Below are 27,975 nucleotides of genomic sequence, written 5' to 3' on the forward strand. Positions count from 1 at the left end.
CGCAACAGACAAACGTCTGATCTCCATAATATATAAAGAACTCAAGAAACTAGACTATAAAATGCTAATTAACCCAATTAAAAAATGGGGCACTGAACTGAACAGAGAATTCTCAACTGAAGAAGTTCAAATGGCCAAAAGACACTTAAGGTCATGTTCAACCTCCTTAGCGATCAGGGAAATCCAAATCAAAACAACTTGGAGATACCATCTTACACCTGTTAGGATGGCTAAAATCAAAAACACCAATGATAGCCTTTGCTGGAGAGGTTGTGGGGTAAGAGGTACACTCATCCATTGCTGGTGGGAATGCAAACTTGTGCAACCACTTTGGAAATCAGTGTGGCGGTTTCTCAGGAAACTCGGGATCAACCTACCCCAGGATCCAGCAATACCACTCCTGGGAATATACCCAAGAGATGCCCAATCATACTACAAAAGCATTTGTTCAACTATGTTCATAGCTGCATTATTTGTAAAATAGCTAGAACCTGGAAACAACCTAGATGCCCTTCAATGGAAGAATGGATAAAGAAAGTGTGGAATATATACGCATTAGAGTACTACTCAGCGGTAAAAAACAATGACTTCTTGAATTTTGCATGCAAATGGATGGAAATAGAAAACACTATCCTGAGTGAGGTAACCCAGACCCAAAAAGATGAATATGGTATGTACTCACTCATTAGTGGATTCTAGCCATAAATGAAGGACATTGAATCTATAATTCATGATCCTAGAGAAGCTAAATAGGAAGGTGAGCCCCTTCCCCCCAATAAAAACCATGTAGTTATCCTCCTGGATATTAGAAGTAGACAAGATTTCCAGGCAAAAATGGAGAGCTTGGGGGTGTGGTGGGATGGGGGTAAGGGTAGATGGGGAGAGAGAAGTGAGAAGGGGAGGATGGGGAGAACTTGGGGGAATGGGACAGTTGGGATGGAGGAGGAGTGGATATGGGAGCAGGGAAGTATATATCTTAATTAAGGGAGCCATTTGAGGGTTGGCAAGAGACTGGGCTCTAGAAGGGTTCCCAGGTGTCCAAGGAGATGTCCCCACCTTGTTCCTTGAGCAGCTGAGAAGAGAGCGCCTGAACTGGCCCTATACTACAGCCACTCTGATGAATATCTTGCATATCACCATAGAACCTTCATGTGGTGATGGATGGAGATAGAGACAGAGACCCACACTGGAGCACTGGACTGAGCTCCCAAGGTCCAAATGAGGAGCAGAAGGAGAGAAAACATGAGCAAGGAAGTCAGGGCCACGAGGGGTGCATCCACTCACTGAGATAATGGGACTGATCTAATGGGAGCTCACCAATGCCAGCTGGACTGGGTCTGATCGAGCATGTGATCAAACCAGACTCTCTGAACGTGGCTTACATGGAGGGCTGACTGAGAAGCCAAGGACAATAGCACTGGGTTTTGATTTTACTCCATGTACTGGTTTTGTGGGAACCTAGTCTGTTTGGATGCTCACCTTCCTAGACCTGTATGGAGGGGGGAGGACCTTGGACTTCCCACAGGGCAGGGAACCCTAACTACTCTTTGGACTGGAGAGGGAGGGGAAGAGGGAAAGGGAGGAGGGGGAGGGAAATGAGAGGAGGAGAGAGGTGGAAATTTGTAATAATAATAATAATAATAAAAAAGAAAAAACCCTAAAATATTCACTATGCATCATATTATATATGCTCTTCTCTTATTTTTCTCTACCTTTCTTCCTTTTACAAGCTTAGTCTGGATTACAATTTTGATTACTATTTAATTACTATTATTTTTGATTACTACAATCCTCAGATCTCAAATGTCCATTTCTCTTAAACATGCTACATGTCTTTAAGAACAAACGTAATTAGACCTTGCATTTGGTAAGCATAGTTATGGAGAGTTGGTAGTCTGCTTATATTGACTTTTATTTCTGCCATTGTTCTCTTACATGCCTAATTATTTTACTATGCAATACTCTATTTGGAAATTTTGTTGAAATTATTTGAAATCAAGACTGTTACTATCATTATCCAGAGTAAATTTGCATTTGCTTCTGTTAGACTCATACTAGTAACCACTAGCAACTCACAATCATTTAGGTCTTTTTGCAGTGATTTGCAATTCTCTAATCAACTTGAAGACAGAGAGCTTAGTGCTGGCTCTGCAGTGATAGATAAACTTTCCACCATCAGCTCTGTTCGAATATTCTTGTAAAAGTCTAATTCAAAAATAAGGTTTTCTTCAGTCTTGAACATTTATGTTCTAGGACTCCAGAGATTTCTCTGCAAGATTAATAAATATGTCATCAATACTACTGAGTCTCTTCTCTACATCTTCTTAGTCTCCTACCTAACTCAGCCCAGGAATTCATTACCTTTCCAACAATTCAACTCATTTATATTTTACCTTTGCCTTGTGTTATTGTCATCAGTGGGAGGTCAGGTCTACTCTGTCACTACTGCTAATTTCATTCCTGCAGGTATCTTCAAGCTATATTTCGTTTCCTTAACAGCCTGCTAGTATAACTCTGCAGCCCCAGCCAAAAATGGTAATGCCAGTATGTAATGTCATGGCTGCTTCTTGTTTAAATCAGCACAGTTTGCATAATTTTCTTTGATGCATTTATCTGTATGTCCCTCTCCAATCAACAGAAATTATCTGAGATAGGTCAGTGAGATGGCACAGCTGGGAAAGTCATTTACAACAAAGCCTAACAACCCGAGTTCCATCCCTGGAACCCACATGGTGGAGAGACTCAACTCCTTTAAGTTGTCCCCTCATCTACACACCCACATGCAAATAAATAATGTAGTAAGAAAGAAATTATCTGAGGTCTAAGATGAAATATCTGTATTTATTTTACCACTAAGGATGTCACTTCCTAGATCTCAGACCAGTTGTAACTGAATTCACCAATTAAAATAACAAAAAGTGCTATGAAATGAGATTGCAAATATCTTTTAGGTTATAAGTTTTGTGTTATGCCAATATGCCTTCTTCACAATTCCCTGACAATATATAAAAGGTCCATTATATGTGGAGTTGTCTACTATGGAGGAAAATCTTCTATTAGATCTCATATACCTTCGTAGCCTAGACTTACTGTTTTTTTCCATTAGCCACCAGGCTGGCACATGCTTATGGGCACTCAGAAGTACAACTTTAGAAGCTTTTTTCTCTTGCTTTGGCATTACAGTTCTTTAAAGAAAAATCCCCTTCACAATAAAAAATTGTTTTTGAGAGAGTTGACAGAAATACTCTCAAGACCAACATCTATATATACAAGGAAGTTGCTACATATTTTAATAGAATAACATATGCAATAAATTTATCCACTGTTCACGTATGAACAGAAAGAGAACTGCAAAAGCCTGAGAAGACCTTATAATCCTAGGAGTTCTTTATTTCTGATTGCTTCCAAGACAAGAGAGGTTTTGAGAATAAATTTGAGCTATTAGCTCTATAGCTCTCAGAACCTCAGAAAAAATTTCTAAATAAATTATGTCACAGCAGTAATAGAAAATACTAGTGCTTTGGGGTCTGTTAAGGGAAGTCTTCAAACCTCACCTTCCCCATTCTCAGTGAAGATGAGCTCAGGAGTCACCAGTCCCACTACCAGTCCCACTCTTCTCACTGACAGGCTCCTTGAAATCCTTCCTGGGGTTCTGTTACTCCTGACAGTTTTCCCAATAAAAGGAAGGGTTATTCACAATTTCTAGCCCTGGACTATAAAAGTAGTCAGCTGGACTGCACTGCAATGTCAGTGCAGTTCCACAGGACACAGGTCTGTGTAAAGCGAGTGTGTCTTGGCCAGGTGAAAAGGAATTTAATCATCAAAGCATCTGAAGGGCCGTTCTGCAGCTCATTTTACACTCTTAGGTGGTCCTGCAGTGTGTGCTCTGAGGACAGCTTCACAGCAGGTTTCCGACACAGACCATTTAGACTGGGAGCCAGACAACATTTTTTCTCCATTAAATTATATGAAATCAGTAGTATTCTGGTTAATTGCCCCATTGTGCATTAAATAATCTTATTTAGACATTTATACTAAATACTTATATATATGTACATATATATATTATTTTAACATTTTACTGAAAAATTCTTTGAATAATTCAATATAAAATACTTTTTATGAGATTAGCTACAACAGTGGTATCTTTAAGCAAATACTCTTTAATTCAAATTTCAGTATATGGCATTTTTTTCTTCTGACATATCAAACTTCTTAATAATTTACATGTTGTCAACTACCATTTTATGAGCTCTCCAACATCCTGAAAGGATATTTTAGAGAGGAAGTCACTATATGTTTCTGCACATAGCAGTACTGAATATGCTGCTGTTGGATCCTTTGGAGGACTGTACTGTCTATGTCATAGTGCAACTTAGCATAAAGGCTGCTCATTCACATACCTGAGAACCCAACAATTCCACACCGAAGGCACATGCCCCAGCCTACAGCAGTGATTCTCAAAATAAGGTTTTTGGACAAGTATCACCATCATCTCATGGGACTATATTAGACATTAAAATTCTTGGGGACCCACCCTAAATCTACTAAATCAGAAATCCAATATGTGTTTTAACAAGTCCTCAAGGGACTCTGATGTCTGAAAAATGGGTAAAATATAGTGCTAACACAATCAAGTACTTTGTAATACAGGAAGATGAATGAAAATATTCCAGCTACACTTACAAGACTAATAAAACTAAAACAATACAGATTGGACCAATAACATAGGTCTATGATATATTTTATAGAAGGAAAACAAGGAAGATTGCTTAGTATATTATTTTTTTTTTTGGTTTTTCGAGACAGGGGCTTAGTATATTATTTAAGAAGGAAAAACCTTGTATGACAAAGCAATAAAAGTATTTTTGAAACTAGGAAATGATGTAACTTCTACTCTATACAGTTTACCTAAGAGGAAGTGGGGGATAAGTAATGAAGTTATTTCTAGGAACTACAACTATACTGGCAACAATTTATCTCTTAAGTGGTAAGGTCACAGGCTTTCCAAGGCCATTTTTATTACTACATAATTCTGTTTATATAAAGTACTGCATAGTACATTTTAAGTCTAGAAAATACAAAACTTTTATTAGGAGCATTTAGCTCCTAATAATTACAAACATTACTTTAAATGAAAAATGTGATTTAACCTAAATGTTAATTATTAACTTGTGATACTATCACTCAGTTTCAAGGAAATAATATAATCACGGTATGAAATTTTCAAAACAAATTTTAAAAATCATTTAAAAAAATTTAAAGCCATGAGGAAGTATGAAATTAACCAGATAATGGGGGTAAAAGCACAATAAAAGGACTAAAGGAAAACAAAGTGACATGTTATTAAAATTATTATACAGAACTTTATATTTTTTTATACATGTAATATTTTTCTTCTTTGTGCAGTAAAGTCATTATGGATTTTAAAGTGTTGATGAAATAATAAGTAACTATTTTTGTTTTTGTTTTGAGGCAGGGTTTCTCTGTAGCTTTGGGGCCTGTTCTGGAACTAGCTTTTTTTTTTTTTTTTTTTTTTTTTTTTTTGGTTTTTTCGAGACAGGGTTTCTCTGCAGCTTTTTTAGAGCCTGTCCTGGAACTAGCTCTTGTAGACCAGGCTGGCCTCTAACTCACAGAGATCCGCCTGCCTCTGCCTCCCGAGTGCTGGGATTAAAGGCGTGCGCCACCACCGCCCGGCTGGAACTAGCTCTTGTAGACCAGGCTGGCCTTGAACTCACAGAGATCTGACTGCCTCTGCCTCCCAAGTGCTGGGATTAAAGGTGTGTGCCACTACCACCTGGCAGTAACCCTTAAATTATTAAAGAAAACTGTCAAATTTTCTGTCCAAAATGGAGAGAAAATTGGCATTTTATTTGGTTGTAATTTATAAGCTATAAAATTCAAAGTTTTGTATTTTCTGCCATAAAATTATATGTTTGTATAGTTACCACTCCTCGTTAAACAATTTAATATACTTACAAGTGGAAAATCATCACAGAAACCCATGTTTCAATTAGGACTTTGTCAAAAAAGGAAAACAAGTTAGAGCAAAACAAAAAGAACAAGAATTTACAATTATCCATCAATTATTGACTAGTTTTTAACAACACAGAAGAAAGTCACAAATTCTGCTGTGTTTCCTGCCACAGTGAGAAATCATCACAAAGAGCAAGGGTCAGACAGCAAAGGCTTGTTACATACCTCCTTCTCCAGTATTCTAGCAATCTCACCAAGGGTCCGATCCAAAGCTGAAGCTTTATTGTTTGCCCAGGAGCCGCTGTCTTGTACTTGAAGTTGTTTTACAAGATCTTTGGCTAATCTTTGAAGCCTTGAATACAAAGTAAAAAACTGCATTAATTATGTATGTATGTATGTATATATGGATATTTTTGGATCATAAGCCTATTTTTCTGAACACATGAGACAAAATTGTAGTTCTTCATCTCTAAGATCACCCATTTACTCTTCATCTAATAAAATGACTAGCAGATGACATCATCCTTGGCTGCAGTAATTGAAACCATTCTTTTTGTGTGATCCTCAGATTAGAAAAGAATTGGGAGTGGGAGAAAGTGACAGGGTGATGATCCGGAACATGAGGAAAGAACCCGAGAAGGCTTCACATTCTGATCCAAATCCTCCTGTTAGGCTCAGAAGTGCTGCAAATTCCCACAATACTGATCTTCCCACTTTAGAGGCATTTGGTATTACTTACTAGAAAAAGAGTATTCATTTGCTTTGTGTCTAGGAGTGCCATACATTTTCTAGATTGTAAGATTCCTCAGAGAGGGAGCTGAGACTAACATCTCATGATAGTACTCCCTTTGCTTTGCTTCTCAGCCCACTCTTCTTTCCTGGTCTCCTGTTGTATGAGGGTCGCTTGTTCTTCCTGGCCGCCCAGCTAGCTTAAACCCAAAATAACCACATAGAAACCATATTATATAAATGACTGCTTGGCACATTAGCTCTAGCTTCTTATTTGCTAACTCTTACACACTAATTTAACCCATCTCCATTAATCTGTGTATCGCCACGTGACAGTGGCTTACCGGCAAAGTTTCGGCAAGTTTGACTCTGGCGGAGGATGCATGGCATCTCTCTGACTCCGCCCTCTTCCAGCATTCAGTCCAGTTTTCACTGCCTACCTAAGTTCTGCCCTATCAACAGGCCAAGGCAATTTCTTTATTCATTAACTAATAAAAGCAACACATAGACAGAAGAACCTTCCACACCAGTCTCTCAGATATAAAGTGTATTTTCCTTTTCTTCTCTGACTTCAAACATTTCAAGTATGTTAGGTTCCACAAGACATAACTACAATCAAATTCTTAAAAATTTATTAGACATTCCCTCTGTTGTTTCATTTGTTACTTACATTAGACAAGCCCCAGCAATGGTAATAATGTTTATTAAGCTTGTACTATAGTCTACTCAATGTTCTCAATTCCTTGAATACATTAATTTAACTGATTCAATAAAAACACCAATGAGTCTTTTCCACTCATGACTCTTGGAGAAAGTCACATGATGCCAAAGATTCACACTCTCACTGAATTTCTCAGTCTGCTAGTCCCCCAGCCTCCACATACTCTCTTTAGAAGGTAAGCCTTTCTTTTTCCCTCACTTGCTTTTATGTGTTTATATTTCATATAAAGAACAGAGGCTAGTAGAAAAAAATTAAGTCTCATTATCTCTAGTCACCCATCTCTTATTGTCTCCCCTATTACACCCTAGGAAGCTCCCCTCTTCATCAGTAGAGCTAAACCCTCTACACAAACTGCAATGCATGAGGTCCTTCTGGATCTCAATTCCTTTTCTTCTTGTCTTAGTGTCTTTGAAAATGCTCTTCATTTCCTTCTGAAATTCTTTCTCCACTCTTCTCTACCTTTAGCACAGAAGTCACTTTCTATACTATGGATATTTCTTTAATGTACTTGTATATTTCTTTAATGTACTTATCTCAAGCAAATTAAGTACTTAACTAGCTGTTTAACGTGTGCTTCTCCCATGAAGAGCTTTCTACAATGACATATATGTTCTTTATTTGTATAACCCCAAATGGTAATTGTTAGCTTCAAGTGGTTATTGAGCACATGGAGAATCCTAAGCACTGAACCGTAAGGTGTATAGAATTTTAATAGTTTAGTGGTAATGTGTGGGTGTGACTAGAAGCTACTGAATTAGGCAGTACAGAAGCAGATGTAATTTACATTATATTGTTCAGTTGTTGTGTGTTATCTGAGTTATCAGAGAAGCTTGTTTTACAAGTGGGGTAGTTCCCCCCTGCAACTTCAGAAACTTGTTTATGCCAAGTATTTCCCTAAAGCCTGGTCTGGGTCAGGTTGGCCTGTCTGCACCACAGAGGGAAAGACAAGAAGTATTTAAAACCTCATGTATTCAAGAACAGCTAGAGAGGAAGCCATTTCCAAAGGGGTGACTATTTTTATCCTGATATAAAAATGCATACAGTGGGAACATGAAGGTAGATGTTAAGCCACAGGAAACTCAGGAACTCTAGGTGACTGCTCAGTTTTTTTTTTCTGGATGTTGTGAGCACCAGATTTGATGATACTGTCTGTCTGCTGCTATTTGCCCCTTTACTTGAAAATCTCAGCTATGAAACCACCCTGTTCTGTCCTGGGACTCTCTTAAGAGGAACTCCAGTGGCTGCCTTAAGGCCAATCAGCAGGCAAAATGTACTATTGGGACTCAAAAATTTGATCTCCAACTCCCATGTGACATTAGTCAACTTAAATAGGGAAGCCTGGTTCACATATGAGTAATTTCATAGAATACAATTTTACTTTAAATTTATTAATGTAAATTTTTTAAAAAAAATGTCAAAGCATACAATAGCAACTACAGCTCAAAAAGCAGCAATAGACTAAAGTTTAAGTTTCATCTATCTATATGAAGTTTACTTCAATAAGTCAAAAAAAGAATATAAACTCTAAAAACCAAAATATGCATGCCTGAAATCTGGAGCCAGCACTATCATACTATATATTACACCTAGGGGTGTTATTTAACTTTTCTATATTATCGTTTCTTTATCTTAAAAGCTAGATCTCTCTCTCCCCTCACTCCCCTGCCTTCCCCTTACTCCCTCACTCTGTCTCTTCCCCAGACTCTTTTAATATCAAAGACTGTACCAAGCACCATTCCTATTACAGACAATGAATAATTGTCTTAATCAAATATCATCACTAAACCTTAACAATCATTATAAATCCAACAAAAGGAAAAGAGGAATACAAAATCTAAAACAATACCAGCATCCTTTCCCTTCATTTCAAGTATGAAAGAGACTCCCATCTGACACTAGCTACTGGTCCTACCATGAAGAAGAGCATAAGCAGCAAACTTCACTGTGCGATGGATAAGCAGCAACTTTGACTTTTGGTTGAATAAAGACTGCACAGTATGTAACTGAATATCCAGCCATAATAACAGAAGCTGGAAGTATTCTTACTGAGAATGCTTCCATTCCATTGGAAACCAGAAGTACTTAGGGAAGTTCAAGGGCCATTTCAATTCACAGAATGAAAGAAGCTTATATTTCACTGAGTTAAATCAGTCTGAGGTTCATATGAACCTACCTTCAAGGAAGAATGCCAAATCATGGGGGTACTTTAGAAACATGAGCTAAACCCAAGTGTCATTCCTTGCCACCACTCAAGCACCAAAGACAATATAGCCCCTTTCAAGAAAAATGAAACGTCAGATTTTGATGGTTATTATCAATAATTATAGAGCATTGCAGGAGTCAAGCTGGAATCTGTATCTCTCCTAAAGTCTAAGGACAAAAGCAGCTTAGAGAATGCAGCTTTAACCACAGAAATTGTTATTGGGGTTACTTTCAGTAAGTTTTTTTTCCTCCTAGTAAAAAGCAAAAGTGGAAAAAGTAATTACTTGTCTATTGTGTGAGGAGTATCTGTCATGTAAACAGTTTTGTGCAGAATGTTAAGATATAAACATTTTATTCTTAAAATATGAACAAACTCTAACAATTTTAAGCTCACATTTGTCACTGGAAGATGTAAATACAGAACAATCTCTATGGAATCATATAATTTTGTATACTTAAAAGTACATGTAATATATAAGTACATATTATACAATATACATTGAATTTATACCACTTGGGGTAACAACACTCTCACCCCTCCCCGGCCAACCAGAGACTATTTAAAAAGCTTCAGTGACAGGTATGGGAAATCTCTTTTTGAGTTGTTGGTCAGAAGAGGACAATGCAGGTTGTTGCTACTGCCATTGGTGCTTTTCAGAAAAAAGAAAGTTAAGACCCTATTGCTGAAGAGACCATAAATTTTGGATACTGTGAATGATCAATCTGGTTATGATCTTGGAGCCTCTTCCCTAAGAATTAGTTCTCATAATATCAGAAGGAGCCATAGATGCTGCAAAGGAAGAAAAGCAATCAGCACTCATATCCTTATTAACAACTATGAACCACAACAATGACCAGAATGTCAAGGTAGTCCAAAAAGTGCAATAGTGGCACTTACGTCCTGGAGATAACCAACTGTCACTTAACTAGATTTAAGATCTGCTCAATAGAAGGGAATTCATACCTGGCACAATAAATTTAGCCAACTACCCATGGCTGGTGAGGTTGGAACCGAAAGGAGACCCTACTATTGCCACTTTCCTAAACTATTAATGTAGCTCTCATTTTGCTGCTGGTGTCTTGTCATGAAAAAAACCACACCATGTTCTGCATTTAAAGAACAGTGCAAACCACATACTTAGATGGGTATGCTGGATGTACCTAATGTTATCAACTATTCTACTACTAGGCATCTCCTTAATGGGACAAGCTAGGGAATGTATGCATACCATTTATTTATATACATCTATACTTATCCATATATATTAGAAAACAACATTTTTCTGATCTAATTCATTACTACAGAATTTTGCTATTCTTCCTTGTTATATTAACTGTTCCCTTTAGTAGCTAGCAAACTGTCTTTTGCCACCCTTAATATATTTATATATTTAGTCACATATCAACCAAACCATATTGTCTATGTTACTGTATATTTGCCATTGTCCACACTTGAGCCCATATGGGGATCTTTGATGCCCCTCACATATTTGAGTTTTGACACAGCTTGCCAATGCTTCCCACCCCAACTCCCCATTCCTCAAGAAGACTTTCCATAGAGAAGCCCCACTCATTCTTATTATATTCCTGTTGGCAGGCCTCACTGCCCTATTCCATATCAAAGTCTCCATTCCAGACTACTCAGGTGCTGATACTCGTGACATGGCTGCTTCACTTAATGGATAAAGTACTGTCTTTCTTTTGAAAGAAGGACAATAAAGAAGAACAAGAGAGAATGTATCATTTTTACTTATAAGCAAGAATAATTCTAATGAAAATTATTTTACTTGTACTATTTAGTTACCAAATTCATATAGGAAAGGCAGGAAGAACGTCTGATTCTTTTCCTTTATTAATTTTCTTATCTTCAAAAATAATAAATCAACTTTTTAGGATGTTATAAACTTATGACTTTCACTTGTTTGCTATGTTTCAATCAATCAGTACAATCATCCTTTGTGAAATTCTAACTGCCCCATCTTGGGTAAGAAGACTCTTCAAGCCGGGCAGTGGTGGCACACGCCTTTAATCCCAGCACTCAGGAGGCAGAGGCAGGCGGATCTCTGAGTTCGAGACCAGCCTGGTCTACAAGAGCTAGTTCCAGGACAGGCTCTAGAAACTACAGGGAAACCCTGTCTCGAAACACAAAAAAAAAAAAAAAAAAAAAAAAAGAAGAAGAAGAAGACTCTTCAAGCTGATGCCCGAGTTCTTTAGTAGTAAGTAGAACAGCAGTCTTTAACACCATCTTTGGATGTGTGGCAATGGGCAATGTATTCAGATGTGAAATCTCCCAATTCAACTTACCCTTTTGTCTTTTTATGAGAAATGATATTTCAGGCCCTAAATCAGTGAGTACTAATGAGAAAAACTGCCATTCAGTCACTGTTTCTAAGTCTCTTTAACGGACAAAATCTAGGAGTCTCAGTCTCTCTCTCTCTCTCTCTCTCTCTCTCTCTCTCTCTCTCTCTCTCTCTCTCTGTGTGTGTGTGTGTGTGTGCACGCACATACATTTATGTATAAAGATGTGAGCACACATACAAAAATATATAACATTCAAAGTTTTAAAAAGTTAAAACCCCTTGTAAATTCATATGGGTTTCACCTGATTTTTACTATAGGCTATCACCCTCCTTTATTCAAGACTGAGACCTCCATTTCTCTGGGGGCACACTAAGTTAAAGGGTTCTAGTCTCTAAGATGGAAATTGTGTCTGGTACTTTTACCTTGGCCAAGATCCCATGGTCTGCAATGTCATAAACCCAAGGAGAGAAGTCACTGTTATTATTATGCTAAATGGACATTATATTAAACTGCCTAAGTATTTATCTTTGTACCCATAAATTAGTGCACCAATTAACACTCATCAGAGAAGTTCCTTTAATAATAGGTAACAATCAAAACAGAAACCCATAAATATTTGTCATCATGAAGAGACTAAGAGACTATGGGGTAATGAACTCTAAATGGGACAACTAGGTCACAACTCCTCACACAAGTATCTTCCTCACAGGGCAACCAGCAGAAATGACAGCAGCATACTTAAAAAAAAAAACAAACTTTCAATCTCTATAACAAAACTAAGGAAACAAAATTCTTTTCCTAACCCAAAGCTCAGAGAAAATCCAGAAAGGTTGGGTAGAAGGATTTTAAGAGCCAGAGAGAGTACATGACAACAGCAAATGTGTTTTCCAGGCATAATAGGGATATTGCACACATGAATTCACAACAGTTCACAGTTCTAAAGGGTTAGTATATGCCCAATCATGGCAGGCAGGCAGTTAGACAGACAGGGCAATGAAATATTACCTGAGAATGCACGTGTGATCCACACACACATGGGACAGGAGAATGAAATGGGACTAATCAAATGGTAGAGGCTTTTGAAACCTCAAAGCCCAGTCTAGTGACACACCTTCTTCAACAAGGCCACACCTCCTAATCCTTCTCAAATACTTCCACCATCTGGGGACCAAGTATTTAAACATTTGAGTTTATTGTGGTCATTCTCATTCAAACTACCACAGAGAGGGTGATGAATTTCTATTCCTAATTGAAGAGATATTGGTAACTGATGATTGCTGGGAGAGTGAGTCAGTTTCCTTAAGGGATGTGGCCCCATGTTCCAGTAGATGGCACTACACCCATGTATACAGGGCAGTACTGAGAGGACTCGGTTTAAAAAAAAAGCACATAAAGTTATAAAGTTGAGAAGGAAAAGTGGTGAGAGGAAACAGTGACAGAAATGGAAGGGAGAGGATGGGGTATGGATTTGAACAAAATACAACATGCATGTATGAAATTCTCAAACAAGAAAATGATGAAAACTGATTCAAAGAACCTCCCATTAAATTAATCCAGTTCAAAATAGGTAAAGGAATGAAGACAACAGTTGGTCACTGTTTATAAATAAGGACTATTGGGAAGAACAAGGATTTGAGCCTGCAACATCCCCTTTACCTCATACACAGATACACTAGCCTAAGAGGAGCAATACTACTAAAATTGTTACAGGTACAAAAATAAGAAACTTTGGAGTACATATTTCCTCATTATCTAACATTTTAACATCAAAAATTTATATGAACTATAGCCATTTTATACATATTTTTTCCTTCAGGTAATTGGCTAATTTTAATTCTAAAGAAAATTCACATTCAGTACTCATTTTTAGATCTTATTCATTGTGTTATTCTGATTGCCTGAAGTTTATTCACTTTCAGTTTTTATTACAAATATTTATTTCTATAAAAGACAAAGTTTTAGTTTACAAGAATATTGAGCAAAAAGTATTCTAGTAGCTGTAAAGAAAAGAAAATGTGGGCAGTTGTCTATAGGTCTTTAAGGATAAACAATCATGTAAAAGCAAGATTAAAAAAAATTTTGTTCCTTTAATTTTGATATGAGGATTGAAAATATTTTCAAGTCAGCTGCTACCACTCCTGCTGGTTGCCATGTGGGGAATGGACTGCTGTGAAGAGCAGAGAGGCTTTGCTACTTACTAAGGGGCTACCAGAGCAATTCAGTTGAGGAATGAAAACAGCTTAAGCTACAGCCCAGCAACTAAAGCCTTGGGTTCCAAGACCATGCAGAAAAGAAAGACTGGCAACAGTAAAAAACTTTTGAATGCAAAGACTGAAAATTAATTCAAAATTAGATGAATAATAAATATGAGATGTGATTACCCATTTAGAAAGATGTAACTTCACTGCAGCCTTGGTTCTGAAAATACAATATATACACTGTACATTGCACATGCTGTCATACCCCATAAAACCAACAAGAATATTACATTAAAAGCATTGGCACAGATTAAAGACTATTCTAGATTATGAAATGCAGTGTTTTTACACATATAGTTGTATGCTCTCATATAATGCTGTAATTATGAAAAATATGCAATTTGCAAATGTCATTCCTCACTATTAAAGTATCAGGTTAAAGCATATCTGCAGTTTATTGAGCTACAATGTTTGGTTTTCAATACTGCTGTTTGAGTTGTTAACTTGAGTTTCACAGAAAAGTTGTAAAATGAGTTTTATATTTAGATTAGGAAAAAATTTCCAACATTTTGTGAAAAGACCTGACATACACTCTTGCCATTTTATGACACTTATTTAACTAAAGTGGTAGTCTCAGGATTAAGAATTAAAAAATAAAACATCAGTCTACTCTGGAAATAGTTAAAGGTGCTCTATGTTCTTAAACATCAAATATTCAGCTATGGTTTAATCCTTTATGTAAAAAGCAACTCCATTTCATTGATTAAAATGCTTTCATCTTTAAAAATGTTAAAAAATATGATATCAAAGAATTGTTTTAAACTAAAGTTCTTTATGATTTATCATCTGTAAGCATTTGATTTCCCTAAATATTTAATATATATACATATCCATAGCCATATAAAAATTCCTCTAGTGAAAGAAGTCATGTGTGAAAAAAGCTTAAGAAGTCTTTAGCAGGAGTAGATGTCATGAAAGTAGTGAACAGTGGTTAGATTTTGAAGGGAAAGGCAATCTGATAATGAATTTTAAAAAGACTGTGAAAAATAGGGTTTTAGCTTCCATTTTCAAGATATATTTGTCATTGCCTAAAATGAGCACGATTATGAGGAATAATACTAGCAGTTTCACTTCATACATGTTTATGTAAAGGGTTCAAGTGTACAGACATCAAAGTCAAATGCTAACTAAGCTGGGAACACGGAGTTTGGGAGATCAGTCTGGATTAAATAAATTTAAAATTCATTATGCTTATATAATGTAAAACCATAAAACTAAAAGATATTACTGGTGTGGGAAGTCCTTCTATATATGTGTTGCTTTTATTGGTTATTGAATAAAGCTGTTATGGCCAACGGCTTAGCAAAATAGAGCAAGGTGGGAATTCTAAGCAGATAGAGGAGAAAAGAAGGCAGAGCTGGGGAGATGCCATGTAGCTGCCAGAGGAGAATGACATATGTTCACCATTACAGGTAAACCACAAGCCTCGTGGTAAAATATAAAATAAGAGAAATGGGTTAATTTAAGATATAAGAGTTAGCCAGGAACAGGCATAAGCTAATAGACCAAGCAATGTTTTAATTAATAAAGTTTCTGTGTGATTATTTCAGGTCTGGATGACCAGGGAACAAACAAGCAATCTCTGCCTACAGAATGGCATCTGAATGTTCAGTAAAATGCATACACATAAAGCCTAATAAAGCATTAAAAAAAAGGAGGGATTCTAGACCCACAAAAATTGGAGCCAAGGGCAGAGAAGGCTTCCTGACTCAGTGGTAGCAGCAAAAATTGTGTAGTTCCTTTAAGAAGGCTTCCTTGTTCACGCTAGTTGCAGGAACAGCTCTGGCTTTTTCAGGAGGCTGATTACAAATTGTTTAAAGGCACAACATAGACCTGCTGCATATCTGGAACTGGTGTGGTGTGCAGGACTTCTAGAAGTGGTAAACATGCCTCTGCCATGTTGGACTGGACTGAGCCAAAAGTAAAGCAGTCTTAATCCTAACCATGCTGCTAAAATTTTTAAAAAGTGGTCCTGGTCATAAAAGGATTACAGATATGCGATAAAGACAGATTCAGATAAAAAAAAAGACCTCTAAGTGGGTCACAGTGTTAAATAAAAGTACATAGGCTTGGGAGAGAGAATAAACAGAGTAAAAAGACAGTAAGAATAAAGTAAAAGAGTGAACATAGTCATAGAGTAAAGGAGTAAAGAAAAAAGTTAAAATTAAACTTATAGAAAAAGTAATAGTGTAAGAAAAATAAGCCATGTAAAGATGTAATATACAGATGACTCTGGATTATGTATATTATTGTGTTTTCTTTGAATTTTTTGACTGTGAATGAGCTAAGTACAAAGAGATATATCATTGTACAGTTACTAAGCAAAACTAACATAAATACTTTAGAGGTATCTTGACTTCAAAATTTGGGTCTAAGGATATGTTGCTTTGGAAAAGAGGTTCTACTTTTATTTTCACAGATGATGAGAACCTGTAGATTCCTTGCAGACTAATGTGTATGTCTCTGTGAATCCTCCCCCCCCCCCAAATAATTTGCCCAACAAAAAGCAGGAAGCAGTTTAGAGAGAACTACGTCTGAATTTCCACATACTGTCTATAAATATTTGTTTACATTTAAAAGGAGATATGATATAGAGATGAATACTTTGCATTGGTATGGATCTTGGTCTATTGATATAAATTTAAGGTCAATTTCTGCTCTTCATTAAGGTATTGTGGTAAAATATAAAATAACAGAAATGGGTTAATTTAAGATATAAGAGTTAACCAGAAATATGCCTAAGCTAATAGGACAAAGAGTGTTTTATTAATACAGTTTCTGTGTGATTATTTCGGGTGGCTGGGAAACAAACAAGCATTCTCAACCTACAAATTACCAAGGAAGATATTCTCTGATTTCTCAGACCTCAAGCAAATGAGATAGAACCAAACAAAAGATACTAAAACAGAGAACCATCAAAGAGGAGAATCCTCAGAGTTTTATAACAAAATTATATTAAAGACTTTTAAAGACTCACATTGGGATAGCTATCACTTGTATATTACTCTTCCCATAGTGACATGGGATGTGGCCAAATGATTTGCTTTGCAATTTTATTTTCTTCACATAAACAAATGTAACAAAAGCAAAGAATTTATAAGGGATTATATACAGGTGTTTTTTTATCCTATTGTTAGGTCCAAAAGATCTGGCTTGCCTATTGGAGGAGGCACATTCAACAACGAAAACCAGTTGGCTGATATGTGAGTAGGGCCCCACTGAGTGTTAGACATGCAGTTGAGACTAACAATGGATAATCAGAAGCCAAGTAAAGCAGAGGATTCAAGAGGAATAGCTCAACTGTGTCTTGTTCTCTATCAACCACTATACTAACTATTCCATACTCAGTTCAGTTTTTAAACTTCTACCCAAGAAGGTGAACATGTGACACTTGTCTTTCAGTGCCATGGTAACTGTAAGTATCCTTCTGAGGGTACCATCTAGACTGCAGAAGCTAAACCCAGTAGATACTGTTAATGGAAGAAAATGCTGGATCCTGAGGTAGGATGACTCCCAATTTTCTGAGAAACCACCACACTGATTTCCAAAGTGGTTGCACAAGTTTGCATTCCCACTAGCAATGGATGAGTGTTCCCTTTACTCCACATCCTCTCCAGCATAGGTTATCATTGGTCTTTTTGATTTTAGCCATTCTGACAGGTTTAAGATGGTATCTCAAAGTTGTTTTGATTTGCATTTCCTTAATAGCTAAGGAAGTTGAACATGTCCTTAAGTATCTTTTGGCCATCTGAAATTCTTCTGTTGAAAATTCTCTGTTCAGTTCAGTACCCCATTTTTAAATTGGGTTATTTAGAATTTTAATGTCTAGCTTCTTGAGTTCTTTATATATTTTGGAGATCAGACCTTTGTCTGATGTGGGGTTGGTGAAAATATTCTCCCATTCAGTAGGTTGCCTTTTTGTTTTAATGACTGTGTCCTTTGCTTTACAGAAGCTTCTCAGTTTCAGGAGGTCCCATTTATTCATTGTTGCTCTTATTGTCAGTGCTATTGGGGTTATACATAAGAAGTGGTCTGCTGTGCCCATGTGTTGCAGTCTACTTCCCACTTTCTCTTCTATCAGGTTCAGTGTGGTTGGATTTATATTGAGGTCTTTAATCAATTTGGACTTAAGTTTTGTGCATGGTGATAGATATGGATCTATTTTTATTCTTCTACAGGGTGACATCTAGTTATGCCAGCCCCATTTGTTAAAGATGTTTTCTTTCTCCCATTGTATAATTTTAGCTTCTTTGTAAAAAATCAGGTGTTCATAGGTTTGTTGGTTAACATACCTCAGGATCCAGCAGTATCACTCTTGGGAATATACCCAAGAGATGCCCAATCATACTACAAAAGCATTTGTTCAACTATGTTCATAGCAGCATTATTTGTAATAGCCAGAACCTGTAAACAACCTAAATGCCTCTCAATGGAAGAATGGATAAAGAAAGTGTGGCACATCTACACATTAGAGTACTACTCAGCAGTAAAAAACAATGACATCTTGAATTTTGCATGCAAATGGATGGAAATGGAAAACACTATCCTGAGTGAGATAACCCAGACCCAAAAATATGAATACATTATGTACTCACTCATTAGTGGATTCTAGCCATAAACAAAGGACATTGAGCCTATAGTTCGTGATCCTAGAGAAGCTAAATAAAAAGGTGAACCCAAAGAAAAACATATATAGATCCTCCTGGAAATTGGAAGCAGACAAGATCACCAGGCAAAAGTAGGGAGCATGGGGATGGGAGTGGGGAGGGGGGATAGGGAGAGGGAGAGAGAGAAAGGAGAAGGGGAGGATTGGAGAGAGCTTGGGGGAGTAGGATGGTTGAGGTGGAGGAAGGACAGATATCGGAGAAGGGAAGAAGATATCTTAATTAAGGGAGCCATTTTGGGGTTGGCAAGAGGCTTGGCTCTAAAGGGGTTCCCAGGTGTCCAAGGGGATGTCCCCAGCTAGGACCCTGGGCAGTGGAGGAGAGGGTGCCTGAACTGGCCTTGTAATGTAGTCAGATTGATGACTATCTTGAATATCACCATAGAACCTTCATCCGGCAACAGATGGAGACAGAGACAGAGACCCACATTGGAGCACTGGACTGAGCTCCCAAGGTCCAGTTGAAGAATAGAAAGAGGGAGAATATGAGCAAGGAATTCAGGACCACAAGGGGTTGGTCCACTCACTGAGATAGTATGCCTGATCTAATGGGAGCTCACCAAATCCAGACAGACTAGGACTGAAGGAGCATGAGATGCAACTGAACCCTCTGAATGTGGCCGACAATTGGGGCAGACTGAGAAGCCAATGATAATGGCACTGGGATTTGTCTCTACTGCATGTACTGGCTGTTTGGGATCCTAGTCTATTTGGATGCTCACCTTCCTAAGCCTGGATGGAGGGGGGAGGGCCTTGGACTTCCCACAGAAGGACTAGAGGGGGAGGGCGAATGGGGGAGTGGGAAGGAAGTGGAAATTTTGAATGATATTTTTTATAAAGTAATAAAAAATTTAAAAAAGTATAGTAGCATGTCTTCACAGATGAGTTCTGTGACGTAAAGCGCTGGACAACATTTAGTCTTCTTTTGGTGATGTCAGTAATTTATCTAACATACCATGTATTTTGTTACCATATATATTTTTTCCAAATCAATTGCAAAATGATACTGTAATATCTTTACTGCACCTTGGTTATAAAGTTATGATACATGCTGTGAACTAGAATGAAATAAATACTTTTCAAATAAAAAAAAAGAAAATGCTTCAGGCAAGGAATTACAGTAGAAATGTAATCAAAATAGAAAGAAAAATATCTTTAAAATTAGCCTTTAGCTCAAACCATTACATGAATGAAACATTCAAAGGTTCTAGAACAAAATTTAAAACTGAAATAACAGAAAATATATTCTGTAGCTGAACTTACCTGTAACTAGACAGAATTTTGTTGTAAATTGAAAAGGAATATTGGAGAGAAAGAACACTTTTAACTACTGAAGAAATATAAAATTTGATAAGTATGAATCTAACATTTAAGAGTATTGAAGAAAGGCAAATCTCCCTAACAATATCCTATTGAGGAAGTAAAACGTTTGTGCTTACTAGTGAAAGTACAAGTCCAGTAGAAAGCATTTGCAAAGTCCTAGTAAAGCCAGAACAGCTGATTAGAACCTGCTCAGCCTGCTTAGAATCCAGAACCACCAGTCCAGAGACAGAAGCGCCACAAAGGTCAGGTCTCTCCCCCATACGTACATCTGACCTGCAAATTTCCCTGGTAACAAGGACAGGTAGTATAATTCTCACCACTCAAAGGAAAATTAAGATATGGGGTACTTTCGTCAAATATCAAATAATTTCAAGATACCAGAAGTGGAAACGCAACCAGAGATACGGTCCAAATGTAACTATTGCACAGTAGGAAGCTGGCTTTTTCTGCTGCCAAGCAAAATTACTCATACAATGTCATGTATAGAAGTGGTCTAAGTTAGGGTTTCTATTGCTGTGATGAAGCACAATGACCAAAAAACAAGTTTGAGAGGAAAGAGTTTATTGATATTGTAGTCATCACTGAAGGAAGTCAGGATAGGAATTCAAACAGGGCAGAAACCTGGAGGTAGGACTTGATGCCTCCATGGAGACCATAGAGGAGGTATTGCTTACTGGCTTTCTCCATGGCTTGCTCAGCTTAGAACCCAGGACCACCAGTCCAGAAATGGAACCACCTACAATGGTCAGGTCCATCCCCTATCAATCACTAATTAAGAAAATGCCTTACAGACAAATCTTAAGGAGGCATTTTCTCAACTAAGGTTTTCTCCTTTCAAATAACTCTTTTAATTTGTGTAAACTTGACATATGGCTAGCCAGCAAAAAAATATACACTGCAGTACTGTCTGCAATATCAAGAATAATACTACAGAAGGGGGACAACAATATATGACAATTTTAGATGTAATAATGGGCAACTTTACAGTGGAATAATATGATTCACTGCTAAGCCAAAGACATATAAAATATGGAGAGAAAACCAAATTGAAACTAAATTGTTTACAGTAATTCTTTCTTGCAAATAAGTGAGTTTATAGCAAGAAATAACATATATACTAACTCCAAATGTGTGTATGTGCATGTGTGTATAAGGTCTAAACATAATTGTGTATATTTGTGTTGAGATATAGATATATCCATACATGTACATATATACTTCTTAGAAAAAAAAGACTTAAATATGAAATAAGGAAACTTAGAGAAGTGGAACTATATTTTAAAAATAAATACCATTTAATTATGAGATTGTTTAAAATATGGATAGGCAAATTAATGTCCACAACTAAAACCTATTATTGCTTATTTTTTAAAAAAGTCTCATTTATTATGTGAAAATCAGGTTTTATTAAAAACAAATCCACAACATATATTACAGTCTTAGGGTTCAAAAAATCTAAAATATTTTACAATCTGTACCCTTGTCGATATGTAATATGCACTCCTGGATTCAGATGGTAATAAAATGCTGATACTATAAAAGGAAAAGAAAAATCCAAACTTTAAAGTTAGAAATCAACCACAAGCTTATATTTGACCATTTGGGCCATAGCTTGAGGTGCTACTTTGTATTGTATAAGTTTTAGGAGGTAGATTCTGCTTGCCTGATATGGGTCAGGGAGGGGCAGAGGAAGAGCTGAAAGATCACAGCCTGACCCTGATCCTGCCTCATTCAATGTTTCTTGATTCACTGAGATGTAAATCTCATGCACCACAGCTGTAAGCAGCTCCTACCACTGTGCTTTTCTCACTATGGTGGACTATAACCCCCAACTATAAATCAAAGCAAACTGTTTTACTGTTTTTCTCTCCACTTGCTTCTTGTTAGGTATTTGGTTGGAGTGTCTAGAGAAATAAGTAATCTAGATGGGTAATAAATATAAAAGTCATAATAAATATAACTTTCTGTGCTGTGTTTGGTTAACTAAAAAAAACCCCACGAATACAGAGCTCTGTGGTTATTGATAATAAGGTAAATCAGGTCAACTTTTAAAATACTAGAACAGATCCCTATTATAAGAATATAAGAATATATATATATATATAAGAATATGTATGAGTGATCTGTAAATACAAGAAACGATATTCAGTCCCATTAGTCATCAGGGAAATTCTAGTTAAAAAAAATGAAATACATTATATTCCCCACTTGAATGCCTAACATTAAAATGGTATAAAATGTTACCATGGTTATAAAACAAAGAGAAAGTTCGTATCTTTTTGGAGAAATGTAAATGGTAACTGTCTTGAGACGGGTTTGATATTCTCTTGTAACCCTATACACACAAGCATGGCAGCCCTGTAGATCCAAACCTACGTATTTTGCCAACAGTAATGAAAGCTAAACTTCAAAACCCTATTTTTTCCAACCAGTAAAATAGCCCAAATGTTCGAAAATCAGCAGAAGACTCAACTACAGCCTGTCTCGGACAGCTGTGTCAACTAAACAGCAATGAATTGAGGAACACGATAATGCAGATAAGTATAAAATATGAGGCTGAGTGAAAGAAGGTTTGATTCTAGTTATAGAACAGGACAGTTTGCTTTTTGGGTATCAGAGAAGTTGACAGGTAAAGATGAGTAATGTTTGAAGTAATGGCCAGCTCAGAACTTTGAGAGTACGTGTTATACTGGTATATGCATTTATCAAAATTCATAACTTATATGATTACTTACATTTAATAGGTAAAACCTACCTAAAAAATTCCAAAAAACTAAAACAAATGATAAACTTTATTTATAGTATGTATCCTGAGGAACTGAAGAGAAAAATATGAACCTATTCACCTTACTTTTCTGCCTCAAAATCTAACAAATTGATAATAAAAGAATGCAAAGACAAATATGTCAAATAAACTAAGAATAGAAAATAGTTGGAGGATGTATAAAACTTACATAATTTTCTAAGCTGTTTAGAACTTTTGAAATTTTTTACAATGTTAATATTGAAGAACATACAGAAAGTACCTGCCTGTATGACTATATAAAAACTACTTTGTAACCAGTGAGCAGTAATATACTTTTCACAAGGATAGTTATACTGCTGGTTGAATTATACAAGAAAGGAAAATCCAAACTTTCAAGTTGGAAATCAATTAATGATATACAAATTATAATTAACTAAAACTATTAGTAAAAACTTTATACTTATTAACTATTTTTAAATTATTTTTAACTTGAATTAAAACAAGAATTAAAATTCATAGATATTAATTAAGACAAATACCAAAAAAATTAGCTATATCTTAAACTAACCTATTTCTATTATTTTATATTTTACCATGAGGCTGATGGCCTACCAGCAAGGTTCCAACTGGCAGCTCGAGTCTTTCTCCTCCGGTGGCTACATGGCTTCTCTCTGACTTTGCCTACTCTCTCTCTGTCTCTATCTCTTTCAGCCTGGCTTTACTCTGTACCATTTCCCTTCCATATTTTTTCACACTAGATTCCACAAAAGAAAAATTTGAAACAAAGAGCTTTAGTTTCATTAACTTTACCACCAGCACCACTGTTTAATTCTTCATGACAGAATAAAACTCCTCATTGTTTATAACAGTTTTTTTCTATCACAGTTTTAAAGATGTCAGTGGAGTTGATGCTAAGAAATGCCACAGCATGCCTATGATGAACTGCACCATGACAATGGTGAGGACAGAGCAATCCTCCATACAACTTGACTTGGTTGTTTAAACCGAACATCCAGAACTGGTATAGGTAATCATGTCAAATATCTACTTACTTCTCTGAGAAGTCTTCATAATGAGTTTCAAATTGGCTAGACTCATTTACTTCCCATATACAGTGAATAAGTGTTTTTTTCCTACATATTTTTTTAATATTACTTTTTTGGTGACAACCATTCCAACAAGAAGAGAATCTCAGTATAATTTTGCCAATATAAAACAGATGATACTGTAAGGTATCTCATATATATATATATATATATATATATATATATATATATATATATATATACCAGATGTACTTTACCATGTTGAAAAGCATGCATCTGCTCAGGTCTACTGACCATTTTGTTGATTGGATTATTTGGTCTTCTAGAAATAAATCCCATCAAATACAAAGTTGGTAACAAATTTCTTATATTTTGTAGGCTATCTTTATTGTTTCCTTTGCAAAAGTTTTCATTTTAATTTCAAGAAATCTCATTTGTCAATTCTTGATCTTATTCTCTAAGACAGTGAAATTCTATTTGGACAATCATTGCCTATCCTATTATCTAGAAGGGATTTCCAATGTTTTCTTCTGGCAATTTCAAATTTCTGTCAATATGTTAAAGTAGGATTTTGAATTTTGGTTTCCGCCACACATTTTTAATTGATTTTTGTATTGGGGTAAGAGGGGTAGGAATCTAGGGCCAGTCTTTACAGCTCAATAGCCTGTTTTCCTAGCACTTTGAGCTAGATAGACTTTCTTGCCTATGTCTTTTTTGGGTATCTTAGAGAAGAATAAATAGTTCTTTAGGCTTGCTTCTGGATCAACAATGCTATTCAATAGTCTATATGTGTGCTTTTATTCCTGGACCATGGTGGTTTTGTTAATATAGTTTGAAAGCAGGTGTTGTGATATATCCAACAGGGTTTATAGTTCAGGATTTATATCGCTATTCAAGGTCTTTTTTGTTTCCATATGAAATTTAGGATGTTGTTCTACTTCTGTGGTATTTTGACTGAGATTGCATTAGATTTGTATATTGATTTAGTAACATGGCAATTTTAACAACAGTATGTCAAACCATGAACATGAGAGGTGTCTGCATATTTCAGTGTCTTCTTCAGTCTCATTTTTCAGTGCCTGATAGGTTCCTCTATGGAGGTCTTTAATGTCTGGTTAAGTTTATGACTAGGTGTTTAATATTTTAAAGATTACTGTGAGTTGGTTATTGGTATATAGAAAAGTTACCAATCTGTAAGCTCATTTTATGTCCTTCAAGTGTTTAGAACATCTAAGTATCTTCTGGTACTATTTTTAGGGGCTTTCAGTGATAGGATTATATCACTTGCAAACAGGGGAATTTGATTTATTTTTTGTATCCCTCTTATTTATTTTTCGTACCTTTTGATTAATAGCTAAGAATTCCTCCTGATCTTCTCCTCCTGCCCCCTACATCTTTAGAGAGAGAAGTGATAGTGGATGCTGACTTAAGAGAAAATGTTTTATTTTTACCATGAGTACAACTTCAGCTACAGGTCTGCCACACAGAAACTTGAATGTATGGAGGTATTATCCTACTCCTTGTTTCTTGAGGGCCTTTATCAAGACAGAAAGTTGGATTTTGTCAAAAGCTTTTTCTCTGTCTTTTAACACGATAACTGACTATTGTCCATTATTATGCTTATAAATTATATTGTGTTTATCATGCCGCATATGTTGAACCATCCTTAAATTACTGTAAGGAATTCAAGTTGATCTGGTATGGGACAATGGTCTGTATTCTGTCAATTATATTTTAAATAAATGCTGATTGGCCAGTAGCCAGGCAGGAAGTACAGGCGGGACAACCAGCCAGGAAGAAGAGGTGGGTCAATGAGAACCCATTCTGGAAAGAGGAAAGCTTTGTCTGCACTCCTGACCCAGCTACAGAGCAAGCAAGATGTAACTGCCTCACCAAAAAAGGTGCCACGCCACGTGGATACATGGACAAGAATAATGGGCTAATATAAGTTATAAGAGTTTAAAAAAGCCTGGGCTAATGGGCCAATCAGTTTATAGTTCATGTAGAACTCTGTGTGATTTCTTTGGGACTTACTGACTATGGGAACTGGGCAGGACAGAAAACTCAGTCAACATTGATCATGATCTATGATTTTTAATGTGTTAATAAACTTGGTTTATAAGTACTTTTTGGAAGATTTTTGCATCTGTGCTTGTTAATTAAATTTATTGATGTTTTTATTCTGAGTTATTGCATCTTTATCCAAGTCTGGAATTGTTCCTTCTTTATTTCATGGAATAGTCTGAGAAGTAATGGTGCTAATTCATCTTTGAAGATCCTGTAAAACTCGGCAGCTAACCTATATAGTCCTCAGTTTTTCTCTGCTTGGAAAATTATGTTATTATAATTTCAACTATTTCGCTACACAGACTTCAGGACATCTGTGTTTTTAAACAGCAAATCAGCTTGGTAATGAGGTGAATGCTGATTTCTTGATACTGCTCACTCTTTTTTTGTTTTGTTTTGTTTTTCGAGACAGGGTTTCCCTGTAGTTTCTAGAGCCTGTCCTAGAACTAGCTCTTGTAGACCAGGCTGGCCTCGAACTCAGAGATCTGCCTGCCTCTGCCTCCTGAGTGCTGGGATTAAAGGCGTGTGCCACCACCGCCCGGCCGATACTGCTGCTCACTCTTATCTTTGTCTCTTCTGTCATTAAACAGCCCGAAGATATCTCTTTTCTCATTCTGCTAACTAAATTTTCTGGTTTCAATTTGGTTTAAATAGGATTATTAGTTCATAGCTGAAATTACAATATACATTTGAGGCTCTTGGTTTGTTTCTTTTGTCTCGGTATCTACTCCATGCAGCTTGGATAGCTGCAAGCACTGAATAATCTTTCTCTCCCTCAGTTTCTCTTTCTGAAATTTTCTGTTTTTAAAATATACTTGTGACTGTTTGCTACTGAAATGGGAGTGACTTTCCATTATTACCTACAGCCTGAACAGCTTCTCAGCTGTTGTCACCCTATTCTACAGAGTGACTAACATTAGTGATTGGCACTCCACTGGTATACTATATTCCTCCATCTGAATCACCAATACATATCTGATTCTCAGGGTGTAGTATTCTCCTGTCAATTTCCAGGCATCAGATCATCAAGAGGCAACAGTGGGTGCAGCAGAGGTACTTGGACTTACTACACAAAGGAGATGGACCTGGAGACAAATCACAATTTCATCTTTACAAAGCACCAGCTGATGGATTCTCTCCTCCCTCCAATGAGAATCTATTTCAGTTTCCACTGAAAACTACTTCTTCCAATTCCAAGAATTTATTTACTTCTGTTTAAGCTCACTCTTCTTCTTTATAGTGTCTGAAGGTAGGAGTGCAGAGAACTCAGTTTAGACCTTCTTTCCCTATGTTGATCTGGTGTTATTAGTTCCCTTCTAGCCTTTTTCACTGCATCCCACAGATTCAGACTGCACTATTTAAGTTTCCATTCATTTCAAAAGAATTAAACATTTCTTCTTAGACATCACAGCTGAGCCATGTGTTATTTAATCTCCTTATTTTATCTGCAAGCTTTTGTGAATTTTTCAATTACATTTAGGATGCATTTTTTGGGACACTTTCATTATATTGGGAGCAGACACTGCATAATTTATGCTCTTTCTAACTTGTGTTTTTATCTCATATTCTAATAAAATTATTTTCAAGAATCTGTTTGAAGTCATTTGTAAATTTGTTTTATTAACAAGACTAAGAACCCTAAAAGGGAATCCCAGTTCCTCAGCAACAGTATGATTGTTCAGACACAATTCTTTTAAAGGCAGAAACCAAGGAGAAATGTAAATAAAATATGGGATAAAATACTTACTTTGCTTTATAAGGTGAATCGGAGCCAGAATTTTTGGTTTCCACTAAACTCTCATATTCTTTAGCCCTAAAGAGAAAAGGCGATTTACCATTATTAGTTATTTCATAGCCAATTATATAATTATATAATGATCCTTTTGTTCCTTTCCCAGTGCAGTATCATGCTGTTAATGTGACAAATTGGCTCATTTTTAAAA

The 27,975-nt window shown here is 36.3% G+C and overlaps 1 protein-coding gene across 2 annotated transcripts in view; it reads right to left on the bottom strand.

Moving 5' to 3' along the window:
- Scaper (S-phase cyclin A associated protein in the ER) overlaps window positions 1–27,975 on the bottom strand; it is a 378,485-nt gene that overhangs the window by 167,113 nt on the left and 183,397 nt on the right. For both annotated transcript variants that reach the window (XM_038323850.2, XM_038323851.2), the window contains exons 22-23: window positions 27,780–27,845; window positions 6,202–6,328 (exon numbers count right to left, since the gene is read on the bottom strand). In XM_038323850.2, the coding sequence (XP_038179778.1) occupies window positions 6,202–6,328; window positions 27,780–27,845 (193 nt within the window). The remainder of the gene's footprint in view (window positions 1–6,201; window positions 6,329–27,779; window positions 27,846–27,975) is intronic.

The sequence above is a fragment of the Arvicola amphibius genome, chromosome 3 (assembly GCF_903992535.2).
Source record: "Arvicola amphibius chromosome 3, mArvAmp1.2, whole genome shotgun sequence".
Taxonomy (NCBI): domain Eukaryota; kingdom Metazoa; phylum Chordata; class Mammalia; order Rodentia; family Cricetidae; genus Arvicola; species Arvicola amphibius.